The sequence below is a fragment of the Rattus norvegicus genome, chromosome 11, assembly GCF_036323735.1.
Source record: "Rattus norvegicus strain BN/NHsdMcwi chromosome 11, GRCr8, whole genome shotgun sequence".
Classification (NCBI taxonomy): Eukaryota; Metazoa; Chordata; class Mammalia; order Rodentia; family Muridae; genus Rattus; species Rattus norvegicus.
The window spans coordinates 98,485,123-98,512,036 of record NC_086029.1 but is presented as its reverse complement, the minus strand read 5'-3'; the positions used below and the strand labels follow the sequence as shown (position 1 = coordinate 98,512,036).

The 26,914-nt window shown below is 39.4% G+C and overlaps 1 protein-coding gene across 16 annotated transcripts in view; it reads left to right on the top strand.

The window, feature by feature from the left end:
* Positions 1–276: 276 nt before the first annotated feature.
* Spidr (scaffold protein involved in DNA repair) overlaps positions 277–26,914 on the top strand; it is a 240,982-nt gene continuing 214,344 nt past the window's right edge. For 8 of the 16 annotated variants that reach the window (XM_039088594.2, XM_039088593.2, XM_039088590.2 and 5 more), the window contains exons 1-5: positions 281–375; positions 6,040–6,195; positions 6,821–6,887; positions 15,983–16,153; positions 20,843–21,006. In XM_039088594.2, coding sequence (XP_038944522.1) covers positions 343–375; positions 6,040–6,195; positions 6,821–6,887; positions 15,983–16,153; positions 20,843–21,006 — 591 coding nt within the window. In that variant the 5' untranslated portion in view covers positions 281–342. Of the gene's footprint in view, positions 376–419; positions 575–6,039; positions 6,196–6,820; positions 6,888–15,982; positions 16,154–20,842; positions 21,007–26,914 lie in introns of those variants that run through there. The other 8 variants (XM_063270716.1, XM_008768898.4, XM_039088589.2 and 5 more) reach the window with 6 other exon arrangements.

The following is a 26,914-nucleotide window of genomic DNA, read 5'->3' as shown; positions in this document are numbered from 1 at the left end:
TTGGGGGGTCTTATTTTATGGCCCAGTGTTGCTCTACAAAACACAATTTGAAATAGAACATCTCTAAGGTCTTGCTTAGCTGGGAGAGCGGGTGACCTGTAGATCAAATTCCCAGGCTCCCCAGAGGGAGAGGATGAGCCTACAACAGCAGACCCTACAGCTTGATTCTGTGGAACTCGAGACTGGGCTTTCACAAGGGGCGGGGTGCGGGAAGGGGCGGGGCGCGGGAAGGGGCGGCTCTGGGGGAGGCGCCTTCGGAGGTAAGGGGGCGGGGCTTCCGGAGGGAGGGAATGGCTTCCGGAAGGGGCTGAGAGTGAGAGGGGCGGACGGTGCTTGTTAAACATGTCTGGAACCCGCCGCCCCGGCGTGTCCAAGGTACGACGTGCTGTTGCTTTGGAAGCAGAGGGCCGGCGCGCAACCTCCGTGGGCTTCTCACCCCTGCCCCTAGTCGCGTGAAGGGAGCTGGTGCGCCCAGTCTGATCGGCCCGAGCCCGTTGGTGGCTCGTCGGACTGGGCTGGTTTCTCTGGCTCTGCCCAGGTCTGCGCTGAGTGGTTCTGGAAACCTTCGGAAAGAGTGTGTGAGCTGGCGCCTGGCAGTTCACTTGCCTCCGTTTTATTCTGTTGCTCAACACACTAAGAGTGTAGTGGGTATTGGAGAATCTCTTCTGACTCGCTCTAGGCATCTTTCATTACACTTTGCTTTCCCGCCCAAACTTTCTAAGAGGATGTGTTTCTCCGGTGGCTCCCGCGGTCTCTGTATACTGTAGGCACGGAGTGTAGGAACTGTTACAGGGTGGATGTTTAAGTGATCCTTTTCATTTCTCCGTCATTGTGTGCCTCTTGGATATTTGCCTTTTCAAAGATTCTCACTTACAGATGTTTGCTTCGTAATACTTAAAATTTAGAACAGCAAACGGTGCCTCATACCTTGGCTTGCTCTTTATTTCACTAAATGCTTCAATTCCTTTAGCAGTACCATTCTTTCTTATTTCGCAGATAGCCCTGAAAGACCACACTGCGAACTTTGTGGCTGATTTAGGGAGTTAAAGCACGTATAACTTAAAAGACTAATTATTTCAGAAAGACTAAAATGTGAAAAAAAAAACCCAAGGAATTAAAACATTTCTAAATCTAACATAAATTAATTATTGCAGCCCTCGATACCCTTGCCACCAGTATACATTTATTTAAGCGTCCCTAAAGTCCTAATTCACCTTCATAGATGCTTATTTAATTTTCCTTACTGCCCAGCTCCAAATTTTGACTGTGCTTTTTGTCAACTTTAAGAACTTGCCCTGGAGTCTTTTACATTGATTTTAGCTGTCACAACTGTATAAACAATGTATTATGAAATTATTTGTTTAGTTTACCAGGCCCTAACGATTTTTCCTAACTTAGAAATCTGTTGTTTTTATTTCTTTCTGCCCTCTTCATTTTATTATTTTTCAATAGTTTTTCTTTTCAGTAGTTGTGCTACTTAATTGTTATGTAAAGATTGCTTCAAAAGTGAAGCAGCTTTCAACAAGTATGGCTATCAAGATTCTGAGTGTAGCTTAACCTTATGGTTGTTTCCCAGAGTCTTCTCCCAAGTTCACTGAGGTGGGGGTTGGTAAGTTTCAGTTTGTAATTTCCGTAGGGTGTCTCACAACTTTGTCAACAGCAAGTGAATCAGGCTCATATAACACAGGCTGGCTCCGAATTCACTGTTTAGTGACCTAGAACTCATCATTATGGATCTACATTTCAATTACTGGGATTACAAGTAGCATATGCCACCACACCTGGTTTTCATTTAATTAATTAGCTAGTATCTAATTAATTATCTAATTAATTTGCTGTTGGTGGAGGGAACAGGGCTTATGGCAGATTTGGAAATTAGTATGTAGATGAGGCTGTCCTGAGACCTGCAGTGTTCATCCTACCTCTACCTTCCCATTGCTGGGATTCTAAATGCCAGCCACCACATCAAGCTTCATTTAATCCTTTTCTCAATCCTTTGAAGAAGATATTTTTTTGTCTCATTTTATGGATGATGAAAGTGACTCCTAGCAGGAGGTTAAGTGATTTGCCCAATATACACAGCAGTCAAGTAAAAAGAAATTAGGATTTTATGCTCAGGTCGTCTCTCAGATCTTGCTTTGTGTTCATGCTATCTTTCACACTTTCCAAAGTTTATAGCTCTTGTTATTTATCCTCAGGTAAGTTAGACTTGTTGTTATTGTTCTTTTTGACTTGGTGTTTGCTCATATTCTTGATTTGAAATAATCCCCCTCCTCCCCCACTTCTGCTTATTGCAGGTAGCAAAGCCTGCCTTTTCCCTCTCATTCTCAGGCGCTTTCTTTTGTATACCGACGGAATTTTGTGTGTTTCATTCTTAACAGTTTCATGACTAGATTTGGGATTATTTGTGTCTATGCTTTTGATTCCGTAGAATAAATACAATTAGGAATGATGTCTCCAATTTATGCTGCTTAGAGCAACCGCCATTACCAGTAAATATCTGATGAACTTGCAAGTGTTCTAGTGTGAAGAAATGTGGAGAAATACCCTGATTAGAAATTTTGAATATCAGCTTCAGTTCTTCAACTTCCTGGTCATAGAGGTCTTGACAAGATATTATTAACCTAAATAACAGCCAGAGAGATATTTCTAAACTAATGATACTCTTGTGAGATGTGCATCCTACAGTAAAATGTGAGCACATTTAAAGAGTAAGGATAGACTTTTAAAGATTATATATAAGAGCAATAAGGAACATGACCTTTTTTTGATGGCACCTTCTGACTTAGGATTACTATTGTTGTGATGAAACACCGTGACCAAAAGCAACTTTGGGAGGAAAGGTTTATATGGAAATATCACAGTGCATCATCAAAAGAAGTCAGGACAGGAACTTAAGCAGGGCAGGAGCTTAGAGGCAGGATCTGACCCAGAGGCCATGGAGGAGTGCTGCTTACTGACTTGCTCCTCACGGCATGCTCAGCCTACTCTCATAAAAACCAGGACCAACAGCCTAGGAGTCTCACCTTGCACAATTGGCTGGGCCTTCCCCCTCTAATCACTAATTAAGAAAATGCCAGACAGGTTTGCCTACAGCCTGATCTTATGTAGGCTTTTTTCTTAATTGAGGTTCCTTCTCGGATATCCATAGCTTGTATGAAGTTGACATAAAACTGGCCAGGCCGTCTCCAACACCACTTCCAGTTCTCATCAGCAGATCTTTTTGATAAGTGCCTCTTGCTCGATGGCTATCACTTGGTAGACATTATTTACATAGTGTGAACTTTCATTTGAACTGAAGTATGGCTTTTGATTTTCAAGAAGGCAGAAGAGAAGGAGCTATCAGAAAGTTAAGAGTCTCTCACTGTTCTAGAAGGATTGAGTTCTATTAGAATAGGGTTAATTTTAGACAATAGGAGCATAGGGAAGAAAGAAAGCTGTTTAGATAGAAGTTTGGTGGATCTTTATAATGGCTGTAGGATGGCATCTCCATCCCTCTACTTGATGTCCTGTCTTTCTAGTGGAGGTGGACTCTACAAGTTCTCTCTCCCCACTGTTTGGCATTTCATCTAAGGTTCCCTAGCTGAGTCCTGAGTGTCTCTCACCAATCAGGTCTCTGGTACATTCTAGAGGGTCCCACCACCTCCTACCTTCTGAAGTTGCCTGTTTGCATTCAGGGCTTCACTTCTGTTCCCCCACCCCCCAGTACCTGATCATGTTCCCCTTCTCCCCTCCCTGTCCCTTTTCCTCCCCAGGTCCTTCCCTCCTCTGCCCCACATGATTGCTTTCTTTCCCCTCCCAAGTGGGATTGACCATCTTCACTTGGGCCCTTTGGCTTGTTAATCTTTAGTTCTGGGGATTGTATCCTGGGTATTCTGTGAGGTTTTGGTTAATATCCACTTATTAGTGAGTACATACCATGGATGTCCTTTTGGGTCTGAGTAATTTCATTCAAGATGATATTTTCTAGTTCCATACATTTGCCTGCAAAACTTATGGTGCCCTCATTCTTAATAGCTAAATAGTATTCTATTGTGTAAATGAACCACATTTTCTGTATCCATTCTTCAGTTGAGGGACATCTGGGTTGTTTCCAGCTTCTGGCTATCACAAATAAGGCCGCTATGAACATAGTGGAACATGTGCCCCTGTGGCATGGTGGGGCATCTTCTGGGTTTATGCCGAAGAGTGGTATAGCTGAGTTTTCAGATAGATGTATTTCCAATTTTCTGAGGAACCTCCAGACTGATTTCTAGAGTGGTTATACCAGTTTGCAGTCCCACCAGTAATGGAGGAATGTTTCTTTTTCTCTACATCCTTGCCAACATGTGCTGTCACCTGAGTTTTTGATCTTAGCCATCATGATTGGTGTAAGGTAGAATCTCAGGGTCGTTTTAATTTGTATTTTCCTGATCACTAAGGACTTTGAGCAAGTGCTTCTTGTCCATTTGAGATCCTTCTGTTGTGAATTCTCTGTTTAGCTCTATAGCCCATTTTCGACTAGGTGTTTTGTTACTTTGGAGGTTAGCATCTTGAGTTCTTTACATATTTTGGATATTAGCCCTCTATCGGATGTGGGGTTAGTGAAGATTTTCTTCTCAATCTATAGAGGTAGGTTGCTGATTTGTCCTATTGACTATGTCTTTTGCCTTATAGAAGCTTTTCAGTTTCATGAGGTTCTATTTATCAATTCTTGATATTAGGGCCTGAGCCATTGGAGTTCTACTTAGAACCCCCCGCCCCATGAGTTTGAGGCTCTTTCCCACTTTCTCTTCTATTAGATAGAGTCAATGTATCAGGATTTATGTTGAGGTCCTAGATTCACTTGGACTTGAGCTTTGTGCAAGGTGGCAAATATGGATCTATTTTTATTTTTCTATGTACCAACTGCCAGTTAGACCAGCACCATTTATTGAAGATGCTTTCTTTTTTTTTTTTATTGTATATTTTTGGCTTCTTTGTCAAAGATCAGGAGTAGTTTTATTTCTGGGTCTTTAGTTCTATTCCATTGGTCGACCCGTCTGGCTCTGTACCAACACCATGCAGTTTTTATCACTATTGCTCTATAGTATAGCTTGGGGTCAGGGATAGTGATTCCCACTGGAAGTTCTTTTATTGTTAAAAATTATTTTGCTATCCTGTTTTTTTTTTAATATGAAATTGAGAATTGCTCTTTTCATGTCTTTGAAGAATTGTGTTGGAATTTGGATGGGGATTGCATTGAATCTGTAGATTGTTTTTGGTAGGATGGCCATTTTTACTATGTTAATTCTAGCAATCCATGAACATGGGAGATCTCTCCATTTTCTGAGGTCTTCTTCAATTTCTTTTCTTGAGAGACTTGGAGTTTTTGTCATACAAATCTTTCACTTGTTCGGTTAGAGTTACCGCAATATATTTTATATTATTTATGACTAGTGTGAAGGGTGTTGTTTCCTTAATGTCTTTCTCAGCCTGCTTATTATTTGTATAAAGGAAGCTACTAATTTGTTTGAGTTATTTTTATATCAAGTCACTTTGCTGCAGTTGTTTATCAGCTGTAGAGGATCTCTGGTAGAATTTTTTGGGTTGCTTATGTATACTATCATGTCATCTGCAAATAGTGACCCCTTGACTTCTTTGCCAGTTTGTATCCCTTTGATCTCCTTTTGTTGTCTATTGCTCTGGCTAGAACTTCGAGTATTATATTGAATAGATACAGGGATGGGTAGGGGGGAAGTGGGCATACTTGTCTTATCCCTGGTTTCAGTGGGATTGCTTCAAGTATCTCTCCATTTAATTTGATATTGGCTGTTAGTTTGATGTATATTGCTTTTATTATTTTAGGTATGAGCCTTGAATTCTTGATCTCTCCAATACTTTTAACATGAAGGGGTGTTGTATTTTGTCAAATGCTTTTTTCGGCATGAGATGATTGGCTTTACTATCTAGTTGCTATTTATATCCATGTTAAGGTTCAGAGGCATTTTCAGGGTTCTAAATTGCTAATTGTATTTATTATAACAAAGTTTTTTTTTTCTTTAAAAATCACTTCTGCAGAGGAAAAGGAGTTGGTGTATAGAACACCCATTTTTTCTAGAAGAGAGGTCACAGCAGTTGAGAAGGGCAAATTTCAAGACAGTGAAAGCAACTGACTCTCTCTCTAAAGCATGGCTCAAGTGTGGAGAAGGATTTCAGGACACCTCTGAGACCCTGGTAAGAGAGCTATAAAAATGGCATGAATGCAGAAGGTCCTGAGTATCTAGCCTGTTGTAGCTAGTTTCTTTGGAATTCTCTTATCTTTCAAAGCACTACTTTTCTCTTTCATGCTTTGAATTCCTTTAATAATTTTACCAAGTTAGTATTTTCTTCCTTAGTCTCTGTAGGATCTTTGCACAGCAAGAATGCTGTCAGGTATGAAATTGAGTTCACTTTGTAAAGAGTGTACTTATGAAATGTGTGTATGTTCAGAATCTCTTGTCAGTCTAGTTCCAGTCAATTTTTATATATGTTGTGAATTATAACGGCACACTTTTATAAACTAAGATAGTATGATTGAAAGTAGTGATAAGTGGTAGTCATTGACATTGACTATTGTGTGAAATGTTTCAACAGTTCAGCTTAGAGTACTGAAAAATATGAAAACAAATTTGCATGTCTCTAAGGGCTACATGTTTTAGGGATACTCATTTGGCAAATAGTAAAAAAAAATGCAGAGGGCTGTGTTGTCAAGGAGAGTGTAATTTAATACTGAGTATTTTACAAATAGTATTGGTAATGTTTAGCCTTTTCCACATGAATCGTGTAAGTTAAATTATTTTTATTATTATTTTGCCTGCAGCCATTAGCAAGCGAAAAGACAGATATTACTGAAAAGAACCTGGAATTACCTCCAAGACCAAAGACAGGTAACAATTGTGTTTTTTTTTTTTTTTTTTTTTTTAACCTCTTAGTTTGGAGACCAAACTTTGGGGTCTTAGACTTGTATGCAGGCATTCTCCCACCTAACTAAATTCCCAAAACCTAACACATTGATTTATTGACAATGAGCCTAGGGCTATTTTTCAGTGATTTTTAAAAAAACCTTTTTAAAATGTCAGTTTGGATAGTTTGTATATTCAAAGTTAAAAGCAACGAATATAGAAGATATTTTTGATTCATCTCAATCACAATCTACTCAAGTCTTCCAGGTCTTGTTGGTGATTACTTACATTTTCAGTACCCTTACTGTGTTTACTCTTTTTTTTTTTAATAATTTTTAAATTTATTCTTTCATATATTATATCCCAACCACAGTTTCCCTTTCTCCTCTCCTTTCTGTCTCTCCTCCCAACCCCCATCCATTCCTCCTCTATTTTCCTTCAGGAAAGGTCAGGCCTCCCAGGGATATCAATCAAACATGGCATGTCAAGCTGCAATAATCCTAGCTATCTTCCTTCATATTAACGGTGGGAGAGGCCACCCAGTAGGAAGAAAAGAGTCCCAAAGCAGGCAGTGGAGTCAGAGATAGCCGCTGCTTTCTTTTTTAGGAGTCCCACAAGAAGACCAAGCTACACACCATAGCATATACGCAGAGGGACTAGGTCAGACCCGTGCAGGATCTCTGCATCTGTCCCCATCAATTGCTAGATAGAGCCTCTCTGATGACTGTTATATGACGGTCTTGTCTCTGGGCTATCTGGCCTCTGGTTCCTGGCCCGTGAGGCATGGGTCTCAAGCTGCTTGTTCACTCCAATTTCTGTGCCACCATTACCACTTACTAGGTTTATTTTAATCATAGAATCTGATTCAGCAGTTCTCAACCTGTAGGACGTGACACTTTCAGGTGAATGACCCCTCCATGGGGTCACCTAAGACCACTGGAAAAGACAGATATTTACTTTACAACTCATAACTAGCAAAATCACAATTGTGAAGTAGCAACAAAAATAACTTTATATTTAGGGTCACCACAACATGAGGCACTGTATTATTATAGGGTCATAGCATTGGGAAGTTTGAGAACTACTGATCTAGTAGGATAGCTCAGGTTTAGAGCATCAGGCAGATAATGAATAAATAAACAAACAAATGCTCTGGTTTGAATTCTAGTACCACAAAACATTTTCATATGGAAAATAAACATGATTTATACTATAGGAGCAACTGCTACAAACTCAATTTGCTTGGTAAATTAGTTATGGACGTTATCTAACTACAAATACAAGGCAACTCCATTCACAAAAATTAGGGATTGATGTTATTTTTGTAACAAGACATCCAAGAATCCAGATATTTGAGCTCTGTGATATTAATATGGAATTGGTTCTTCTGGGTGAAAGCTGGCAGCTTGGTATTTCAGATTTTTTTTTTTTTTTTGGTTCTTTTTTTCGGAGCTGGGGACCGAACCCAGGGCCTTGCGCTTCCTAGGTAAGCGCTCTACCACTGAGCTAAATCCCCAACCCCTCAGATTATATTCTTGAGGCTGCTGTTGGTGCTGAGGGCTTTTAGCCAATGAAGCTTGACTGTTTTGGGAAGATAGACCTTTTTCAGAACCTTGGCTAGAACCTGTCACATAGGCTTTTCTCTACTAAAGATGGCATGATGAAGTTAGGAAATTTTTTTTAAAGATTAATTTATTTTATGTATGAGTGCTCAATCTGCATGTACATCTACATGCCAGAAGAGGGCATTAGATCACATTATAGATGGTTGCGAGCCACCATGCAGTTGCTGGGATTTGAACTCAGGACACAGCTGCCAGTGTTAAATACTTAGCCATCTCTGCAGCCCAAAGCTAGGGATTTTATACATGTATAACGACACTGGTAAACTTGGTGTGAATTTTTTTTTTCTGTTAGTGACGCTTGCATCTATGGCTCCTGATCTCTTTCCTAGGTTTTCTTTTCTCCAGGGTTGTCTCCCTTTGTGATTTCTTTATTGTTCTATTTTCATTTTTAGATCCTGGATGTTTTTGTTCAATTCCTTTACCTGTTTGGTTGTGTTTTCCTGTAATTCCATTTTTTCTTTTATTGAATACTTTTTTGATTTACATTTCAAATGTTATCCCCTTTCCTGGTTTCCCCTTCAGAAACCCTCTATCCCCCCCTCCTTCTATAAGGGTGCTTCCTCACTCACCCACCCACTCCCACCCATGTACTCCCGCCCACCTCCCCACACTGACATTCCCCTATACTGGGGCATTGAGCCTTGACAGAACCAAGGACCTCTCCTGCCATTGATGCCCTACAAGGCCATCCTCTGCTGTACATGCAGCTGGAGCCATAGGTCCATCCCTGTTTACTCTTGGGATGGTGGTTTAGTCCCTGGGAGCTCTGGGGGAGGGATCTTCTTGGTTGATATTGTTGTTCTTCTTATGGGGTTACAAACCCCTTCGTCACCTTCAGTCCTCCATTGGTTTCAGTTCAATGGTTGACTGGGAGCATCCACCTCTGTATTGGTCAGGCCCTGTCAGAGCCTCTCAGGACAGCTATATCAGGCTCCCATCAGCATGCACTTCTTCCTGTGAGAATTTTTGTTCCCCCTTCTAAGAAGGACTGAAACATCCACACCCTGGTCTTCCTTCTTCTCGAACTTCATATGGTTTGTGAATTGTGTCTTGGGTATTCTGAGCTTTTGGGCTAACCACTAATCAGTGAGTGTATACCATATGTATTCATTTCTGATTGGGTTATCTCACTTAGGATATTTCTAGTTCCATCCATTTCCATAAGAATTTCATGAAGTCAATGTTTTTGATAGCTGAGTAGTACTCCATTGTGTAGATGTACCACATTTTCGGTATCCATTCCTCTGTTGAAGGGCATCTGGGTTCTTTCCAGCTTCTGGCTATTATAAATAAGGCTGCTATGAACATAGTGGAGCTTGTGTCTTTGTTGTATGTTGGAGCATCTTTTGGGTATATGCCCAGGAGAGGTATAGCTGGATCCTCAGGTAGTGCAATGTCCAGTTTTCTGAGGAACCTCCGGACTGATTTACAGAGTGGTGGTACCAGTCTGCAATCCCCCCAACAATGGAGGAGTGTTCCTCTTTCTCCATATCCTTGCCAGCATCTGCTGTCACCTGAGTTTTTGATCTTAGCCATTCTGAGTGGTGTGAGGTGGAATCTCAGGGTTGTTTTGATTTGCATTTCCCTGATGACTAAGGATTTGAATATTTCTCTAGGTGCTTCTCTGCCATTCGACATTCCTCAGCTGAGAGTTCTTTGCTTAGCTAGGGTTATTTGACTCCCTGTGGTCTAACTTCTTGAGTTCTTTGTATATATTGGATATTAGGCCTCTAGTGAATGTAGGATTGGTAAAGATCTTTTCCCAGTTGTTGGTTGCCATTTTGTCCTAACAACAATGTCCTTTGCCTTACAGAAGCTTTGTAGTTTTATGAGATCCCATTTGTCGATTCTTGATCTTAGAACATAAGCCATTGGTGTTTTGTTCAGGAAAATTTCCCCTGTGCCCATGTGTTCTAGGCTCTTCCCCATTTTCTCTTGTATTAGTTTCAGTGTATGTAATGTTATGTGGAGGTCCAAGATCCACTTAGATGTGAGCTTTGTACAGGGCAATAAGAATGGATTGATCTGCATTCTTCTGCATGCTGACCTCCAGTTTAACCAGCACCATTTGTTGAAAATGTTGTCTTTTTCCACTGGATGGTTTTAGCTCCTTTGTCAAAGATCAAGTGATCATAGGTGTGTGGGTTCATTTCTGGGTCTTCAATTCTATTCCATTTATCTACCTGCCTGTCTCTGTACCAATACCATGCATTATTTATCCTGATTGCTCTGTAATACAGCTTAAGGCCAGGAATGGTGATTCCCCCAGAAGCTCTTTTATTGTTGAGTATAGTTTTCCCTATCCTGGGTTTTTTGTTATTCCAAATGAATTTGCAAATTGCTCTTTCTATCTCTATAAATAATTGAGTTGAAATTTTGATCGGGATTGCATTGAATCTGTAGGTTGCTTTTGGTAAAATGGCCATTTTTACTATATTAATCTTGCCAATCCGTGAGCATGGGAGATCCTTCCATCTTCTGAGATCCTCAGTTTCCTTTTTCAGAGACTTGATGTTCTTGTCATACAGATCTTTCACTTGCTTGGTTAGAGTCACACCAAGGTATTTTATATTATTTGTGACAATTGCAAAGGGTGTCATTTCCCTAATTTCTTTCTCAGCCTGTTTATCCTTTGAGTAGAGGAAGGCTACTGATTTGTTTTAATTAATTTTATACCCAGCCACTGTGCTGAAGTTGTTTAATCAGCTTTAGTAGTTCTCTGGTGGAACTTTTGGGATCACTTAAGTATACTATCATATCATCTGCAAATAGTGATATTTTGACTTTTTCCTTTCCAATTTGTATCCCTGTGACCTTTTTTTGTTGTCTGATTGCTCTGGCTAGGACTTCAAGTACTATATTGAATAGATAGGGAGAGAGTGGGCAGCCTTGTCTAGTCCCTGAATTTAGTGGGATTGCTTCAAGTTTGTCTCTATTTAGTTTGATGTTGACTACAGATTTGCTGTATATGGCTTTTACTCTGTTTAGGTATGGACCTTGAACCCCCGATCTCGCCAAGGCTTTTATCATGAGGGGGTGTTGAATTTTGTCAAATGCTTTCTTAGTCTGTAATGAGATCATCATGTGGTTTTTTTCTTTGAATTTGTTAATATAATGAATGAATTTCAGTATATTGAACCATCCCTGCATCTCTGGGATGAACCCTACTTGAACATGATGGATGATCATTTTTGATGTGTTCTTGAATTTAATTTGCAGGAATCTTATTAAGTATTTTGGCATCAATATTCATAAAGGAAATTGGTCTGAAGTTCTCTTTCTTTGTTGGGTCTCTGTGTGGTTTAGGTATAAGTGTGATTGTGACTTCATAGAATGAATTTGGTAGTGCTCCTTCTGTTTCTATTTTGTGGAATAGTTTGGACGTATTGGTATTAGGTCTTCTAGGGAGGTCTGATAGAATTCTGAGCTAAACCCATATGTTCCTGGGCTTTTTTGGTTGGGAGACTTTTAATGACTGCTTCTATTTCTTTTTGGAACTGTTTAGATGGTCTATGTGATCCTGATTTAACTTCAGTACTTGATATCTGTCTAGAAAATTGTTTATTTCATCTGTATTTTCCAGTTTTGTTAAGTATAGGCTTTTGTAGTAGTATCTGATGATGTTTTGGCTTTCCTCAGTTTCTGTTGTTATGTGTTATGTTCATTTCTGATTTTGTTAATTTGGATACTATCACTGTACCCTCTGGTTAATCTGGCTAAGCATTTATCTATTTTGTTGATTTTTCTAAAAAACAAAAAAACAAAAAACAAAACAAACAAACAAACAAAAAAACCCAAAAAACCCATAACCAGTTCCTGGTTTTGTTTATTCTTTGTATAGTTCTTTTTGTTTCTACTTGGTTGATTTCAGTCCTGAGTTTGATTATTTTCTGCTGTCTACTTCTTACTTCTTTTTCTTCTAGAGCTTATAGGTGTGCTGTCAAGGTGCTACTGTACGCTCTCTCCAGTTTCTTTTTGGAGGCACTCAGCTATGAGTTTTCCTCTTAGCACTGCTTTCATTGTGTCCCATAAGTTTTGGTATATTGTGCCTTCACAATATACTTTAATTTCTTTACTTCTTCCTTGATGAAGTTACCATTGAGTAGAGCATTGTTTAGCTTCCGTGTATATGCAGGCTTTTTGTAGTTTTTGTTGTTATTGAAGACCAGCCTTAGTGCATTGTGACCTGATAGGATGCGTGGGATTACTTCTACCATCTTGTGTCTGTTGAGGTCCATTTTGTGACTGATTTTACGGTCAGTTTTGGAGAAGGTACCATAAGATGCTGAGAAGAAAGTGAATTCTTTTGTTTTAGATATTTGTTAAATCCATTTGGTTCATAACTTCTGTTAGTTTCGCTGTGTCTCTGTTTAGTTTCTGTTTCCATGATCTGTCCATTGATGAGAGTGGGTTGTTGAAGTTATTTTGTGAGGTGCAATGTATGCTTTTCGTTTTAATAAAGTTTCTTTTATTAATATAGGTGCTCTTGCATTTGGAGCATAAATATTCAGAATTGAGAGTTTGTCTGGGTGGATTTTTCCTTTGACGAGTATGAAGTGTCCTTCCTTATCTTTTTTGATGTTTTGGTTGAACCGTTTTTATTTGATATTAGAATGGTTATTCTAGTTTGATTCTTTGCACCATTTGCTTGGAAAATTTTTTTTCCAGCCTTTTACTCTGGGGTAGTGTCTGTCTTTGTCACTGAGGTGCATTTCCTGTATGCAGCAGATGCTGGGTCCTGTTTATGTATCAAGTCTGTTAATCTATGTCTTTTAATTGGGGAATTGAGTACTTTGATACTTAGAGACATTAGGGATCAATTATTGTTTTTTCCTATTGTTTTTGTTGTTAGAGGTGTAATTATGTTTGTGTGGCCATCTTCTTTTGGGTTATTTGAAATTAGGTTACTTTCTTGCTTTTTCTAGGGTGTAGTTTCCCTCCTTGTGTTGGGGTTTTCCATCTATTATCCTTTGTAGGGCTTCATTTGTTGAAAGATTTTTCGTAAATTTGATTTTGTCATGGAATACCTTGTTTTCTCCATCTATGGTAATTGAGAGTTTTACTGGATATAGTAGCCTTGACTGGCATTTGTATTCTCTTAGGGTCTGCAAGACATTTGCCCAGGATCTTCTAGCTTTCATAGTCTCTGTTGGTACATCTGGTGTAATTCTGATAGTTTTGTCCTCATATGTTACTTAAGCTTTTTTCCCTTACTGCTTTTAATATTCTTTCTTTGTTTAGTGCATTTAGTGTTTTGACTATTACGTGACAGGGATAATTTCTTTTCTCGTCCAATCTATTTGGGGTTCTGTAGGCTTTTTGTATGTTCATGGGCATCTCTTTCTTTAGGTTAGGGAAGTTTTTTTTCTATAATTTTGTTGAAGATATTTACTGACCCTTTAATTTGGGAACTTTCGATCTCTTTTATATCCATCATCCTTAGGTTTAATATTCTCATTGTGTCCTGAATTTCCTGGATGTGTTTGGTAGGAGCTTTTTGTGTTTTGCATTTTCTTGGACTGTTTTGCCAATGTTTTCTGTAGTGTCTTCTGCTCCTGAGATTCTTTCTTCTATCTCTTATATTCTGTTGGTGATGCTTGCATCTATGACTCACAATCTCTTACCTAGGTTTTCTGTCTTCAGGATTGTCCCCCTTTGTGATTTCTTTATTGTTTCTGGATGGTTTTGTTCCTTTACCTGTTTGGTTGTGTTTTCCTGTAATTCTTTAAGGGATTTTTGTGTTTTTTCATTAAGGGTTTCTACTTGTTTACCTGTGTTTTCCTGTATTTCTTTAAGGGAGTTATTATGTCTTTCTTAATGTTGTCCAACATCATCATGAGATGTAATTTGACATCAGAATCTTGCTTTTCCAGTATGTTGGGGTATCCTAGACTTTCTGTGGTGGGAGAACTGTGTTCTGAAGATGCCAAGTGGTCTTGGTTTCTGTTACTTATGTTCTTGTACTTGACTCTCCCTGTCTGGTTATCTCTGGTATTAGCTGCTCTTGCTGTCTTTGTCAGTGGATTGAACCTCCTGCATTCTCAGGTGTGTCTGTACTCTTGGGAGACCAGCTCCCTCCCAAGGGTATCTGGGTATAGAGGGTGATAGCTCAGGGTCAGCTCAGCTTGCAGGAGGAAACCGGAAGAATCCTGTCCCCAACTGCTGCTCAGCTCCTGTGGCTAGGGGCTCTAGTCGGGTCCCTTGGGGCAGAAGTGGTGGTTTCACCTGTGCTCCCGGGTGTGTCAGCACTCCTGGGAGACCAGCTCTTTCCCAACAGGATCTCGGCACAGAAGGCTGTGGTACAGCGTCAGCTATAGGTGCAGACAGAAACCAGAAGGATCCTCTATATTTTTATTAATGCCAATGCTCTTATATTTTTATCAGTTTATATTTAATTCTTAAGATGTATAGAAAAAAGACTTGCTTTGTTAAATAAATATGGTTTATGTATAATTTTTGTAGTTGTATATTAAGCTTTGGGAGAAAACTAAATATTAAATAAGTTGCTACTTGTATTTAATTACAAAGTGTTCTTTTGAGACAAATTTTTAGGCCAGAATGTACTTGACTCACAATATTGCTTTTTTTTATTACATAAATGATATACAATATATGCTGAAAGGCTCAAAGTTTATACCTATGTACTTTATATATAACATGGTGATAGCTAAGCCAAGATAAAGATATGAAAGGCTTATGAATTGAGGTCAATGGGAAAAGGTATGTAAAGCCTGTCCTAGAATTGGTAGTTTTTAAAATTAGTTTACAGTAGCCTATTAGTAAGAATTTCAAGATAAAATTTCAAAAAAAAAAAAAAAAAAAACAGTTGCCAACAGAAATCCTCCATTTATTTAGTAGGTTAAAGAACAAATATTTTTTGAGAGCTGGAAACATTATTTTGCAAATAATGTTTAGGGTCTGAGTCTTTGTTCATGGTTGTTTATTTATCTCTTTCTGTTTTCTAACATATTTAAACTCCAGCTTACCTTAAGTTCAGAGAGTCCTTGTGGACTATTCATGGAACACTGTAGGAAGGTGGAACGCCCGCCACCTTGTTTTCATTGTCTTTAGAGATTTTGTACTTGTGTCTTTGTCTAAATAATATGCATAAAGCCAGACCTTTAATCTCTGCCCTGCATTTGAGGCAGAGGCAGGCAGATCTCTGAATTTGAGGACAGCCTCATCTACAGAGTGAGTTCCAGGACAGCCAAAGCTATATAAAGCAATCCTGTCTCAAAAAACCAAAACTGAAACACAAAACAAAAGGAAAGGGGCTGGGGATTTAGCTCAGTGGTAGAGCGCTTACCTAGGAAGCGCAAGGCCCTGGGTTCGGTCCCCAGCTCCGAAAAAAAGAACCAAAAAAAAAAAAAAAAAAAAAAAGGAAAATATGCATAAAATGTCATTTTGATGAGTAACAATTAGCAGCTGAACTTGTCTTTTCTTCTTCTGCAACAGAAACTACAAGTAAGAATGCTAGTGAACTTGCTAATATAACATGGAGTTCGAGTGAAAGCAATTTCTCAGATGAAGATAAGACACTCCCTGAATTACAAAGAGACAGTGGGCCTGGCCCTAGAGCCGACAGGCCTGGTGACAGCATTGTCTTATGTCCAGAAGACAGTGAAGGTAAATTGCTGGTTTTGTAGGAAGTCTAGCTTCTGTTAAATATTGGGTTCAGTAGTAGTTTTATGTATTTAATATGAATTTATTTAGTTTGAATTATGAGTTCATGTATATTTAGCCCTTTAGAAACATTTTCTTGCGTAATATTTCTCATGACAACTTTAAGAAATAGATATTACAGTGGCTTCTTATTTTGTTTTTGCTTTTTTAAAAACATTCTATTGGTTCTTTGGGAATTTCCCATCATGCCCCCAATTCCACTCATCTCTCTGTCCCCTCTTCCTCCCTTCACCCTTTTGAACTCCCTCACCAAAAAAACAAAACAAACAAAAGAAAAGTCAATCATGTCATTGTGGAAGCTGTCGTGTGTCACAGTGTTTCTAAGTATACCCTTTTGTCTACAATTCGTTGCTTGCAACGGTCATTTCAATGACTCATTGGTCTGGTTTGAGGCCTCCGGCTTCTGCTACACTATCTGGAACTTCACTGGGACTCCTCTAGGTTATCTTGTTGTTGTCCTGTGTTGTGGAGATCCTGTAGTTTTGGATCTGTTGCCCCTTCACGCAGTCCAGCAGTTCATTGATGGTGTAGGTGTAAGGGTGGGCCAACTCAAAGCCATGAATCTGGGCTGGAGAGGTATATGATCTGGCTAGCCCACCAGCTCTCCTGTACCTACACTACTAGGGTGAGCGAGCCCTCTAGTCCTACTCTGGCTGGTTCATCCAACACCTAACCCAGCAAGGGGCGGGTTTAGCTTTCCTGATATCATGCTTTCATTGCTAGCTCCCTCATAACCTCCAAAACTAGGGCCAGCTCTATTTGCTGCCCACATGAGGCATAGGGTCCAGTTCTCCCAGGTGTTGCAGCTGGTGAGGGACAGGGCCAGTTTTCTCGCTCTCATGACCTTGGAGCCAGCTCACCTGCAACTCCACCACCAGGGTCAGCTCTACTGTGCTGCCCAGGTTAGGGGCAGGGGCAGCTTTCTTGCTCTTATGATCCCAGGGCCACAAGTGGTGAGGGGCAGGAGAGCGCTCCCCTACTCCCCTCCCACCCCCTGCCTCTCTCATTCATGCCATTGTACTGGAGATGAGTGGTATATTCAGCTGTCCCAGACCCACACCTTCTGGGCTGGCCTTACTTTCCTGAGTATTGCAGTTGACCAGGGGTAGGTTCAAATGCCACTCGAATGCCTAGAGGGCCAGCTCTCTCAGGATGCCCAGGCAAGGAATGGGGATAGCTCTGTACAGCCCTCAGACATCAACATGGTCTTATGCGATAGTACAGACCAGGGATATATGCTAGGCCTTTGGTTGACCTCTGCTGCTACAGGGCCACAGACTCAGACATGGCCCTCGGTGACAGCACAGGCCAAGTCCTCACCGTGGCCTTAGGTGGTCTTACCAGCATTGATGAGAGTGGGGTGTTGAAATCTCCTACTATTATTGTGTGAGGTGCAATGTGTGATTTGAGCTTTAGTAAGGTTTCTTTTATAAATGTCAGTGCCCTTGTATTTGGAGCATAGATATTTAGGATTGAGAGTTCATCTTGGTGGATTTTTTTCTTTGATGAATATGTAGTGTCCTTTCTTTTTTGATGAATTTTGGTTGAAAGTCGATTTTATTCAATATTACAATGGCTACTCCAAGCTTTTTAATTTGGACCATTTGCTTGGAAATTTGTTTTCCAGCCTTTTCTTCTGAGGTAGTGTCTGTCTTTTTCTCTGAGGTGTGTTTCCTGCATGCACCAAAATGCTGGGTCCTCTTTAAGTATCCAGTCTGTTAGTCTATGTCTTTTTATTGGGGAATTGAGTCCATTGATGTTAAGAGATATTAAGGAATAGTGGTTGTTGCTTCCTGTTATTTTCATTGTTATAAGTGAAATTATGTTTGTCCCTCTTCTTTTGGTTTCATCGCAAGGAAATTACTTTCTTGCTTTTACTAGGGTGTAGTTTCCTTCCTTGTATTGGAGTTTTCCATGTATTATCCTTTGTTGGGCTGAATTTGTAGAGAGATATTGTGTAAATTTGGTTTTGTCCTGGAATTTCTTGGTTTCTTCATCTATGTTAATTGAGAGTTTTGCTATGTTAATTGAGAGTTTTGCTGGTTATAGTAGCCTGGTCTGGCATTTGTGTTCTCTTAGGGTCTGTATGACATCTGTCCAGGATCTTCTGGCTTTCATAGTCTCTGGTGAGAAGTCTGTTGTAATTCTGATAGGTCTTCCTTTATATGTTATTTGACCTTTTTCCCTTACTGCTTTTAATCTTCTTTCTTTGCTTTGTGCATTTGGTGTTTTGACCATCATGTGATGGGAGGAATTTCTTTTCTGGTCCAATCTATTTGGAGTTCTGTAGGCTTCTTGTATGTTAATGGGCATCTTTTTCTTTAAGTTAGGGAAGTTTTCTTCTATAACTCATTTGAAGATATTTACTGGCCCTTTTCATTGGGAGTCCTTACTCTCTTCTATACCTATTTTCCTTAGGTTTGATCTTTTCATTGTGTCCTGGATTTCCTGTATGTTTTGGGTTAGGAGCTTTTTGCGATTTACATTATCTTTGATGATTGTGTCAGTATTTTTTAAGGTATTTTCTGCCCCTGAGATTCTCTCTTCTATCTCTTGTATTCTGTTTGTGATGCTTGCATCTATGACTCCTGATCTCTTTTCTAGGTTTCTATCTCCAGGGTTGTCCCCCTTGTGCTTTCTTTATTGTTTCTATTTTCATTTTTAAGTCCTGGATGATTTTGTTCAATTCCTTCATCTGTTTGTGTTTTCCTGTAATTCTTTAAGGAATTTTTGTGTTTCCTCTTTTTTTTTTTTTTTTTTTTTGGTTCTTTTTTTCAGAGCTGGGGACCGAACCCAGGGCCTTGTGCTTCCTCGGCAAGCGCTCTACCACTGAGCTAAATCCCCAACCCCCTTGTGTTTCCTCTTTAAGGGCTTCTATTTGTTTACTTGTGTTGTCCTGTATTTCTTTAAGGGTGTTTTTTATGTCCTTCTTAAAGTCTTCTATTATCATCATAAAATGTGATTTTATATCTCTATCTTGCTTATCCAGTAATTGCTTTAGTGGGAGAGCTGGGCTGTGACGATTCCAAGTAGTCTTGGTTTCTGTTATTTAGGTTCCCCCGCTTGCCTCTTGCCATCAGGTTTTCTCTGGTGTTAGCCTGCCTTGCTGTCTCTGACAGTGACTTGACCTTCTTGGAAGCCTGTGTGTCAGCACTCCTGTAGACCTCTTTTCTTGCAGCCGAATCTGGGAACAGAGAGCTTTGCTCTCAGGTGTGTAGGCGCTCCTGTTGCCTGACTTTCAGCGCTCAGCACAGGCAGAAACCTGAATCGTCCTCCCCCTGACTGTTTATAGGTCCCTGTGCCCAGGGTACACAGCTGGCACTAGACGATTTCCTCTTAGGTCAGGAATGTGTGCAGATAGTATTCTCCTCTGAGTTTTCAGGAGTTTGGCACTTTTGAGGGTCTAGCTCTCTTCCCCGTGGGATTTGGGTACAGAGAGCTGTGTGACTAGTTCAGTTCAGTTTGGGGTGCAGGCCAGACCCAGCATGAGGTGCTCTTCAATTTACTAAAAGAAGATTGGTGCTGTAGGAGGGCAACAGTTGTTACTGAGCCCACTCTTCAGCCCCATGTACTATATTTTAAATTTACTATTATTTTTCCTTTAAAACTTTAACCTCCCTCCAGTCAGGTACTAAATCTGTCACATTGATAATGAATTATTACTTCCTTTTGGTGTATGGGAATGATGTTCTTTCACTGAGTGAGATTCATTATCTTAGCTCTCTGAGAACGTGTAGTTTGAATTGTAGGAAAGATGTGTGTTATGTATCATACCATACGGTTTACTTTACCTGGGACAACCACTTTCAATAATATAGGCTTAGCAGATTAGACTTAGTTATCTGTATATGCATGTGCATAATTCAGCTTTCTGTGTTAAAATTTTCTAAATTTATAATGAGATTATGTTTATGAGGTAAAATGAAACTAAATTAGTTTGCTTCCATATATTGATGAAAGATATTTCTGGAATAAAATTCTTGGGTGAAGTTATTTCTTTTAATTTAAAAAAAATAATTTTTTCAGATTTATTTATTTTTATTTTATATATATGCATGTTTGTTTACCACATGCATTCAGTACTTATGGAAGTCAAAAGAGGGCCTTGGATCCTTTTGGTGTAGGAATTACAGACATTTATTTTAGAACCATGTGGGTGCCAGGAGTGGAACCTAGGTTTTCTGCAAGAGCAGTCAGCAGAAAACCTACTGAGCCATCTCTCTAGCCCTGAAAGTTATCTTTGAACAATGGACTGTATAAATAAACCATGGTTCATTGGTAGCCTAGACTGCTGAATTATGTAGAATATTGGTAAGTAGTGATTTCTTCATTATCTTAATTCAGAAACCATCAAGACATATAAGATAGGAACAATGATTTATATCTTATTTTCTTGAGCATGCTGGAGAAACTACAAGGATTCAAAAACAATTGAGTAAAAGCAGTTCACTTATATTTGAGATTGGGTAAGATTTGGGCGGAACCGTGAGCAGAGGGAAGTGAATAGTTTTCACTGTTGGTGTGTTTGTGTAAATCATCCTGTGCTGTGGGCACACCAACCACTGATGATATGTTTGTAAAGTAAATATTAAGGGGATATAAAACTAATAAGAGTAAAAATGTATCTTTTAGATGAATTACATGTTATTGACTGGGAGATTAACAGTGACACAGAAGATCCTGGTGGGCCTAGTGAGTGTGAAGATGATGAGGGAGCCCTGGACATTTCAGACTGTGCTTCTTTTGCAAGTGGTCATTCTCTGACAAGTGATGACAGCCTACCTGAGCCCCCTGAGGTAAGACAGATTGTTTAAAAATTCGTTATTGTCCTTATAACATTTGGTAATTGTTACTTCATCTTTTCAAGGACAGTCGCTCGTAACTGTTGCTCGATCATATTCTTCCTCACTCTTGTCTCTAAAGTGACAGGCTTCTCTCATATCGAGCTTCTCAGTTTCCTGTGCTGTTTCTGTAGTCTCCCAGTACAGATATGTAGTAGTTTGTAACTAGTATTCGAATTTTTAAATGACATTGATGACTAAGGTGACTTCTTTCATAGTTTTTGTTTTCCTTGGATATTGTGATTACCAATTTTTTTTACTTGTCTAATTTAGCACTAGTAATTCGTCCCCTTTGTTTGTTTGTGTTGTTTAAGGTGTTTAGACACAATAGGGATTTTGTCCGTTTGATTTTCTTAGAGAACTCTAGCTTGCAACCTCCTAGCTACTCAAATTTGAATATTATATTTTCACTAGTTGTGGATGTTGTCATTCTGGTTTCACCCTTCACCATTAGTATTAGTTATTTTTAGTAGCTGTGACCAAAACTCTAAGACAACAACTTAAGGGTGGAAGGATTTATTTTGGTTCTCCATCTCAGAGGTTGGGTGGCCTCATGCATTTGAGCAGAACATCATGGTGCTGGAAGCATCTGGCGGATGCCACACAGTAACAGAAAGGGCTTAGCTAGGAAGCATGGCCTTCGTCATCTGCTTGCTTCAGCTGGGCTTAGCCCAGGTGTTTCAGAATGTTACAGAATAATGTTGGCACAGGGGACCAGTGTGTGCCACAAGAGCCTGCAGAGAATTTTCCTACCCGGACGATATCAACATCATTCCAGGGATTTGTTTATGACTCTCAGTCCCTCATGGAGCTCTGTGTTAGCCTGTGCTTAAGGATTTTCCTAGTTTTCACCTTCATTTGGGTTAAACATATTTTTTTAGTAGCTTCAGAGAAACAATTCAGAGAGGATAATTGATTGAGATTTGGCATGTCTGAATATGTTATCAGCAGTGTGATAACTTACATCTGTAATCTCCATGCTGAGGAGGCTGAGGCAGGAGCATTATGAGTTTGAAGCCAGTTTAGGTTGCCTAGTTTGAGAGAGAGAAATGGGGAGAAGAAGAGAGAAGGGGAAGACAGGGAAGGGGTATACTTTTAAAATATATCAATGTGAATGAAAACTTGTATAGACTTTTAGGTTGAAAATAGTTTTCTTTTAAAGCTTTGAAAGCATGCTTTTATTGTCCTTTATCTTATATGTCCTATGTGCCAATAAGCCTAAAGTATTCTCATTCTTGATCTTCTAAGATTTCTTTTTTTTTTTTTTAGTTTTTTTTTTTCACAAGAAAAACAATGAATATATTTAAGTTAGGTCCAATTTAGAGTCACAGAAAACAGATATTTTGTAATTTGAATGTATTTTAGTATCTTCAATAATCTGCAAAATCCTTTAATTGAGGGTACTAAAAAAACCAGAAAATTTAAAAAGAAGGCTGCTGACTAAGACTTTTCTTTTTTTTTTTTAAATTTAGAGAATACTTTATTAGTTTTTGTAATCAAACCCACGTAGATAAGACCTTACATATTTAATACAGTGTGTTACCCCTGTACAAATGGAAAAAACTTAAGTTCAACATTTCTAGACCATTATGGCTGTTAATTTCTGTACAGTCCAACTCAACACAGTAAACGGGGATACTTTTTTCCAAAGTTGACAGCACAGCTAAAGTTTCAAAAAATTTAAATTATTTATCTGTATATATATATATTTATATTTATATAAAAAGACCAATAATAGCAGTGTGTTATGCATCAACAGCAGCAACAGCTTTTCCAGGTTCTGCAGTCATCTGAACAAAACTGTAGAGACATCCAGCACACTCCATTAAAAAAAAAAAAAAGTAAAAAAACAAAACCCGAGAAAACAGCACAGTTCTGTTACTCTTGTGGTACCTGGCACCATTTTTTTTTTTTAAATTAGCTTCTCAATCATCATCTGGAAAGAAAACATTCTGAGCAACATCATTACAAACAGCTCTGATAAAGCACGGTCACTACTACGTATCATAAAGCAGGTACAAGCTATTTTACATCCACAGAGGTATGATACAGTACTGTTATTGCTGTGTTTAAACAATTTGTTTGTGCTGTGCCTTGGTATTATGCTTTGTTTGATATTTGCCAATATTCTGGTGAATGGAATGAACATGTTTTGGGAAGTCCTCAAGACCATTAAGATCAGTATTTGTGGGGGCTGTATGTGTGTGTGTATATATATGCATGCTGGTAAACTTATTTATATATGCCAGTATAGTAGTATACCACTGAAGTATATGATCCTTAGTATGTTTTATAACAGCTGTTTTAACAAGTATGAAGTAATATTTCACGGTGTTTTTAAAAAGAGCTATTATTTGTGTGTGTATATATGTGTACACTCATGCACATAGGTGAATATGCTTGTGGGTGCTCAGAGAGACTAGAAGATATCAAGGTTTCCTGGAGTTGGACTTGTAGTAGACAGTGAGCCACTCAATATGAGTGCTAGAAACCAAACTCTGGTCCTCTGGAAGAGCAACAAGCGCTCTTAATCATGGAGCCATTTTGCCAGCTCCTCATTGAGACTTTAATCTGCATTTCTTTGAAGACTACTGAGGATGTGATTTTTTGGTCATTTGTGTGTCCTCATACATTTTTAAATTTTCTCAAAGACAACGACTGAAACTTCACAAAAAGCTAGAACTACCCCAAAACCTAGAAAACATACATCTATGCAAAGGAGTTAAATCAGTGTGATGAAGACTTATCTGTATTCCTGTTATTGTTTGTTTTCCTTTCTGTTGCTGTGACAAAGTGACCAAAACTAACTTGGGAGAGGAACAGGAGGCAGGAATTCAAGGAAGGAGCTTGAAGCAAAAGCCACTGAGAAATGATTCCTAATGGGTTGTTCTGCTGGCTTGCTTGGTTACCATCCCAGGCCCACATGCTTAGAAATAGCATCCCCTAGAGTGGGCTGGATCACCTCCAACATCAGATAGCAACTAAGAGAATGCCCCACAGATAGACATGTCCAGAATAGTCTGATGAGTCCATTTCTTACACTGAGATTCTTAAACACCTTTTCCCAGGTACATGTATCCGTGTGTCAAGTTGACAAAACCTAACTGCCATGTTATTGTAGAATTATTCATCATAGCAAGATGTAGAAGCAGCCCTAGATGTCTAGACATGAATGAAAGGGAAGTTAAATGTGTTATAAATATGTAACTAATATTGTCCATCCTTTAAAAAGAAAAAAATTTTGATGTTTGAAGTTACATTGGTGAGCTTACATCTGCTAACTGAAATAAATTAGATATATATGAAGGCAAAATAGCTTTAGTTCCCTTTATCTGAGATTGTTTTAGATAAAATCACTTTATATTTTAGAGTTTTTGTACAGTTTACATATTGTGGTAGCCTGAATATGCTTGGCCTTGGTAGTAGCACTATTTGGTTGTATGGCTTTGGTGGAGTGGGTGTGGCCTTGTTGGAGGAAGTGTGTCACTGTGGATGTGGGTTTTAAGACCCTTGTCCTAGCTGCCTGGAAGCCAGTCTTCTCCTGTTTGCCTTCGGAACAAGATGTTGAATTCTCAGCTCCTCCTGCACCATGCCTGCCTGGATGCTGCCCTGCTCCCACCTTGATGGTAATGGGCTGAACCTGTAAGCCAGCCCCAATTAAATGTTGTCCTTATAAGAGTTACCTTGGATATGGTGTCTGTTCACAGCATTAAAACCCTAAGACACACCTATATAAAGAGTTTTCTTAGATGTGGAAATGAAGTTTAAATATGAGTTCAGTTATACTTGACATATCATAAAGACTGAAGGAAATTTATACAATGCTTAAGGTATGCTTGGCTTTTAACTATAATTCAACATATGAGATCAAGTATGCAGTTTTCTACTTGGGTTGTCCTGTCAGTTACTCCTAACATTTCATTTTTTGGAATTTGTATTTTTCAGTTCAGGATGCTCAGCCTGTTTTACTATGGGATAATTTGGGAAGGATTAATATTAGATTTCTCTCTCTCTCTCTCTCTCTCTCTCTCTCTCTCTCTCTCTCTCTCTCTTCTTTCTCCCTTTCTTTTTCTTTCTTTTTGAGACAAGGTCTCACTTTGTAGCTCTGGTTTGCCTGGAACTTACTGTAAAGACCAGATAGCCTCAGACTCACAGAGATTACCTATCTTTGCCTTCTATGCTCTGGGATTTAAGGCATGCACCCCCAGACCTGGGTTGATGTTTATTCTCAAAATGATTAGTAGAGCTAAGCATGGAAGCCATAAGTCCTGGAAACCATAACTCTTGGGTTTTTCTTAAATGTATTTGTTCTAATTGCTGAATCACCCTCCTTTGCTGATTTATATAGACTTTCTATTTTCATGGTTAAGTGTTGGTAGGTTGTCACTGCTTATGAATTTATTCATTTCTTCTGAGTTAATAATGGGCTGTGTCCTTCTTCATCCTCTGTTTTGTTTCTTGTTTGTGTGCACTGCCTGTTGTAATGGTTCCTCTGTCATCCCTTCCATTAGCATTTCCTGTTCCTTAGTCACCTCCCCTCCTGAGGGGTCAGGGGTGGGGAGGAGCAGCTGCTTGGTTTCCCTGCTCTTCCCTGCTTCTCTAGTCTATTTTATTTAGTTCATCCTAATCTTCATCGTTATTCCCTTCTATCCATTTTGGGCTCAGGTTTTTTTTCCCCCTCCTTGTTTGGTTCTGAAAAATCCCACGCAGAGAGACCCTTACTCGAGACCCTTACTCAAGTCTTGGGAAATCGCGGACCCCAGACACAGAGAGACCATTTTGGATGTAATAAGCAAAGGCGAGGTTTATTACGGAGACCTATTACAGAGATCTCTGGGCCGACACATATCCTGCGCAGGAGACAGAGGTGTCGGCCCCGAAACTCAAAAGTCAGAGGGTTATATAGAGAAGGCTAGGGGGTTTTGGCGTGGTTACATACAATTGGCTCATTCAAACATAGCAGTGAGAACAAAGCAGAAAGAGTACGTGTTAGAAGTCAGGGGCTTATCAGGGTCTGGAGGATGGCCCTGAGTGAGCTGGGGGGAGATGTCTTTCTGTCAGACGTCCCATGAATCAGTCCCATTAACTCAGGCTGGTTCCTGCATTCCTTTTCTTTATGGCTTGTCAGTCCTGCCTGGACAGTGTTTCCTGTGCTCCTTTATCTTTATGACCTGCTAGTCCTGGCTGTAGGGCTTAGCCCTGGGTCTGTGGCCTTTTGGGGTTTATTCTTTTAATTTTTATATTTCTAAACCTAGAATTCGTATAATTCTCTTTTCAGTTCCTTCAGGATGTATGAGGTTGTCTGTCTGAAATCTTCCTATTTTTTTTTTCTCCTTTATTGTACAGCATGAAACCCAGGGATACAAATGTGCGAGGTTAGTTCTCTTCACTGAGGCTCCCTTCTAGCCTGGCCTTAATTTTGATTTTTCTTTTTCTTTTTTAAGTTTGTTTGTTTTCTTTTTGTTGAGACAGGATCTCAATGCCCTGGGACTTGTCATATAACACAGCCCAACGTCACACTTGCATTTTCGTGTGTGCGTGCACTATTTTCTAGAATTACAGGAATAGTCCTGACACTTGGCAGGGACTGATCTTCCCTTTTTTTCTCGTGCTCTTGTAATTATCTATTTCTTCTTTGGCCTCCTTCCTCATAATCATAGGTTCTCATATCCAGGCTTATCTGTTTAGTGCTGGGATTGTAGCCACAAAACAGCTTGCTGGCCAGCCAGCTTGGCTGCCTCCTTTCTTTTTTTCCCTTCCTTCTTCTGTTTCTGTAGTATTTCCTTTTTATTTAGTGTGGCTATGTGTCAGGTGGTAAGTGTATGCATGCTGTGGTGCTTGTCTGGAGGTCAGAGGACAAGCA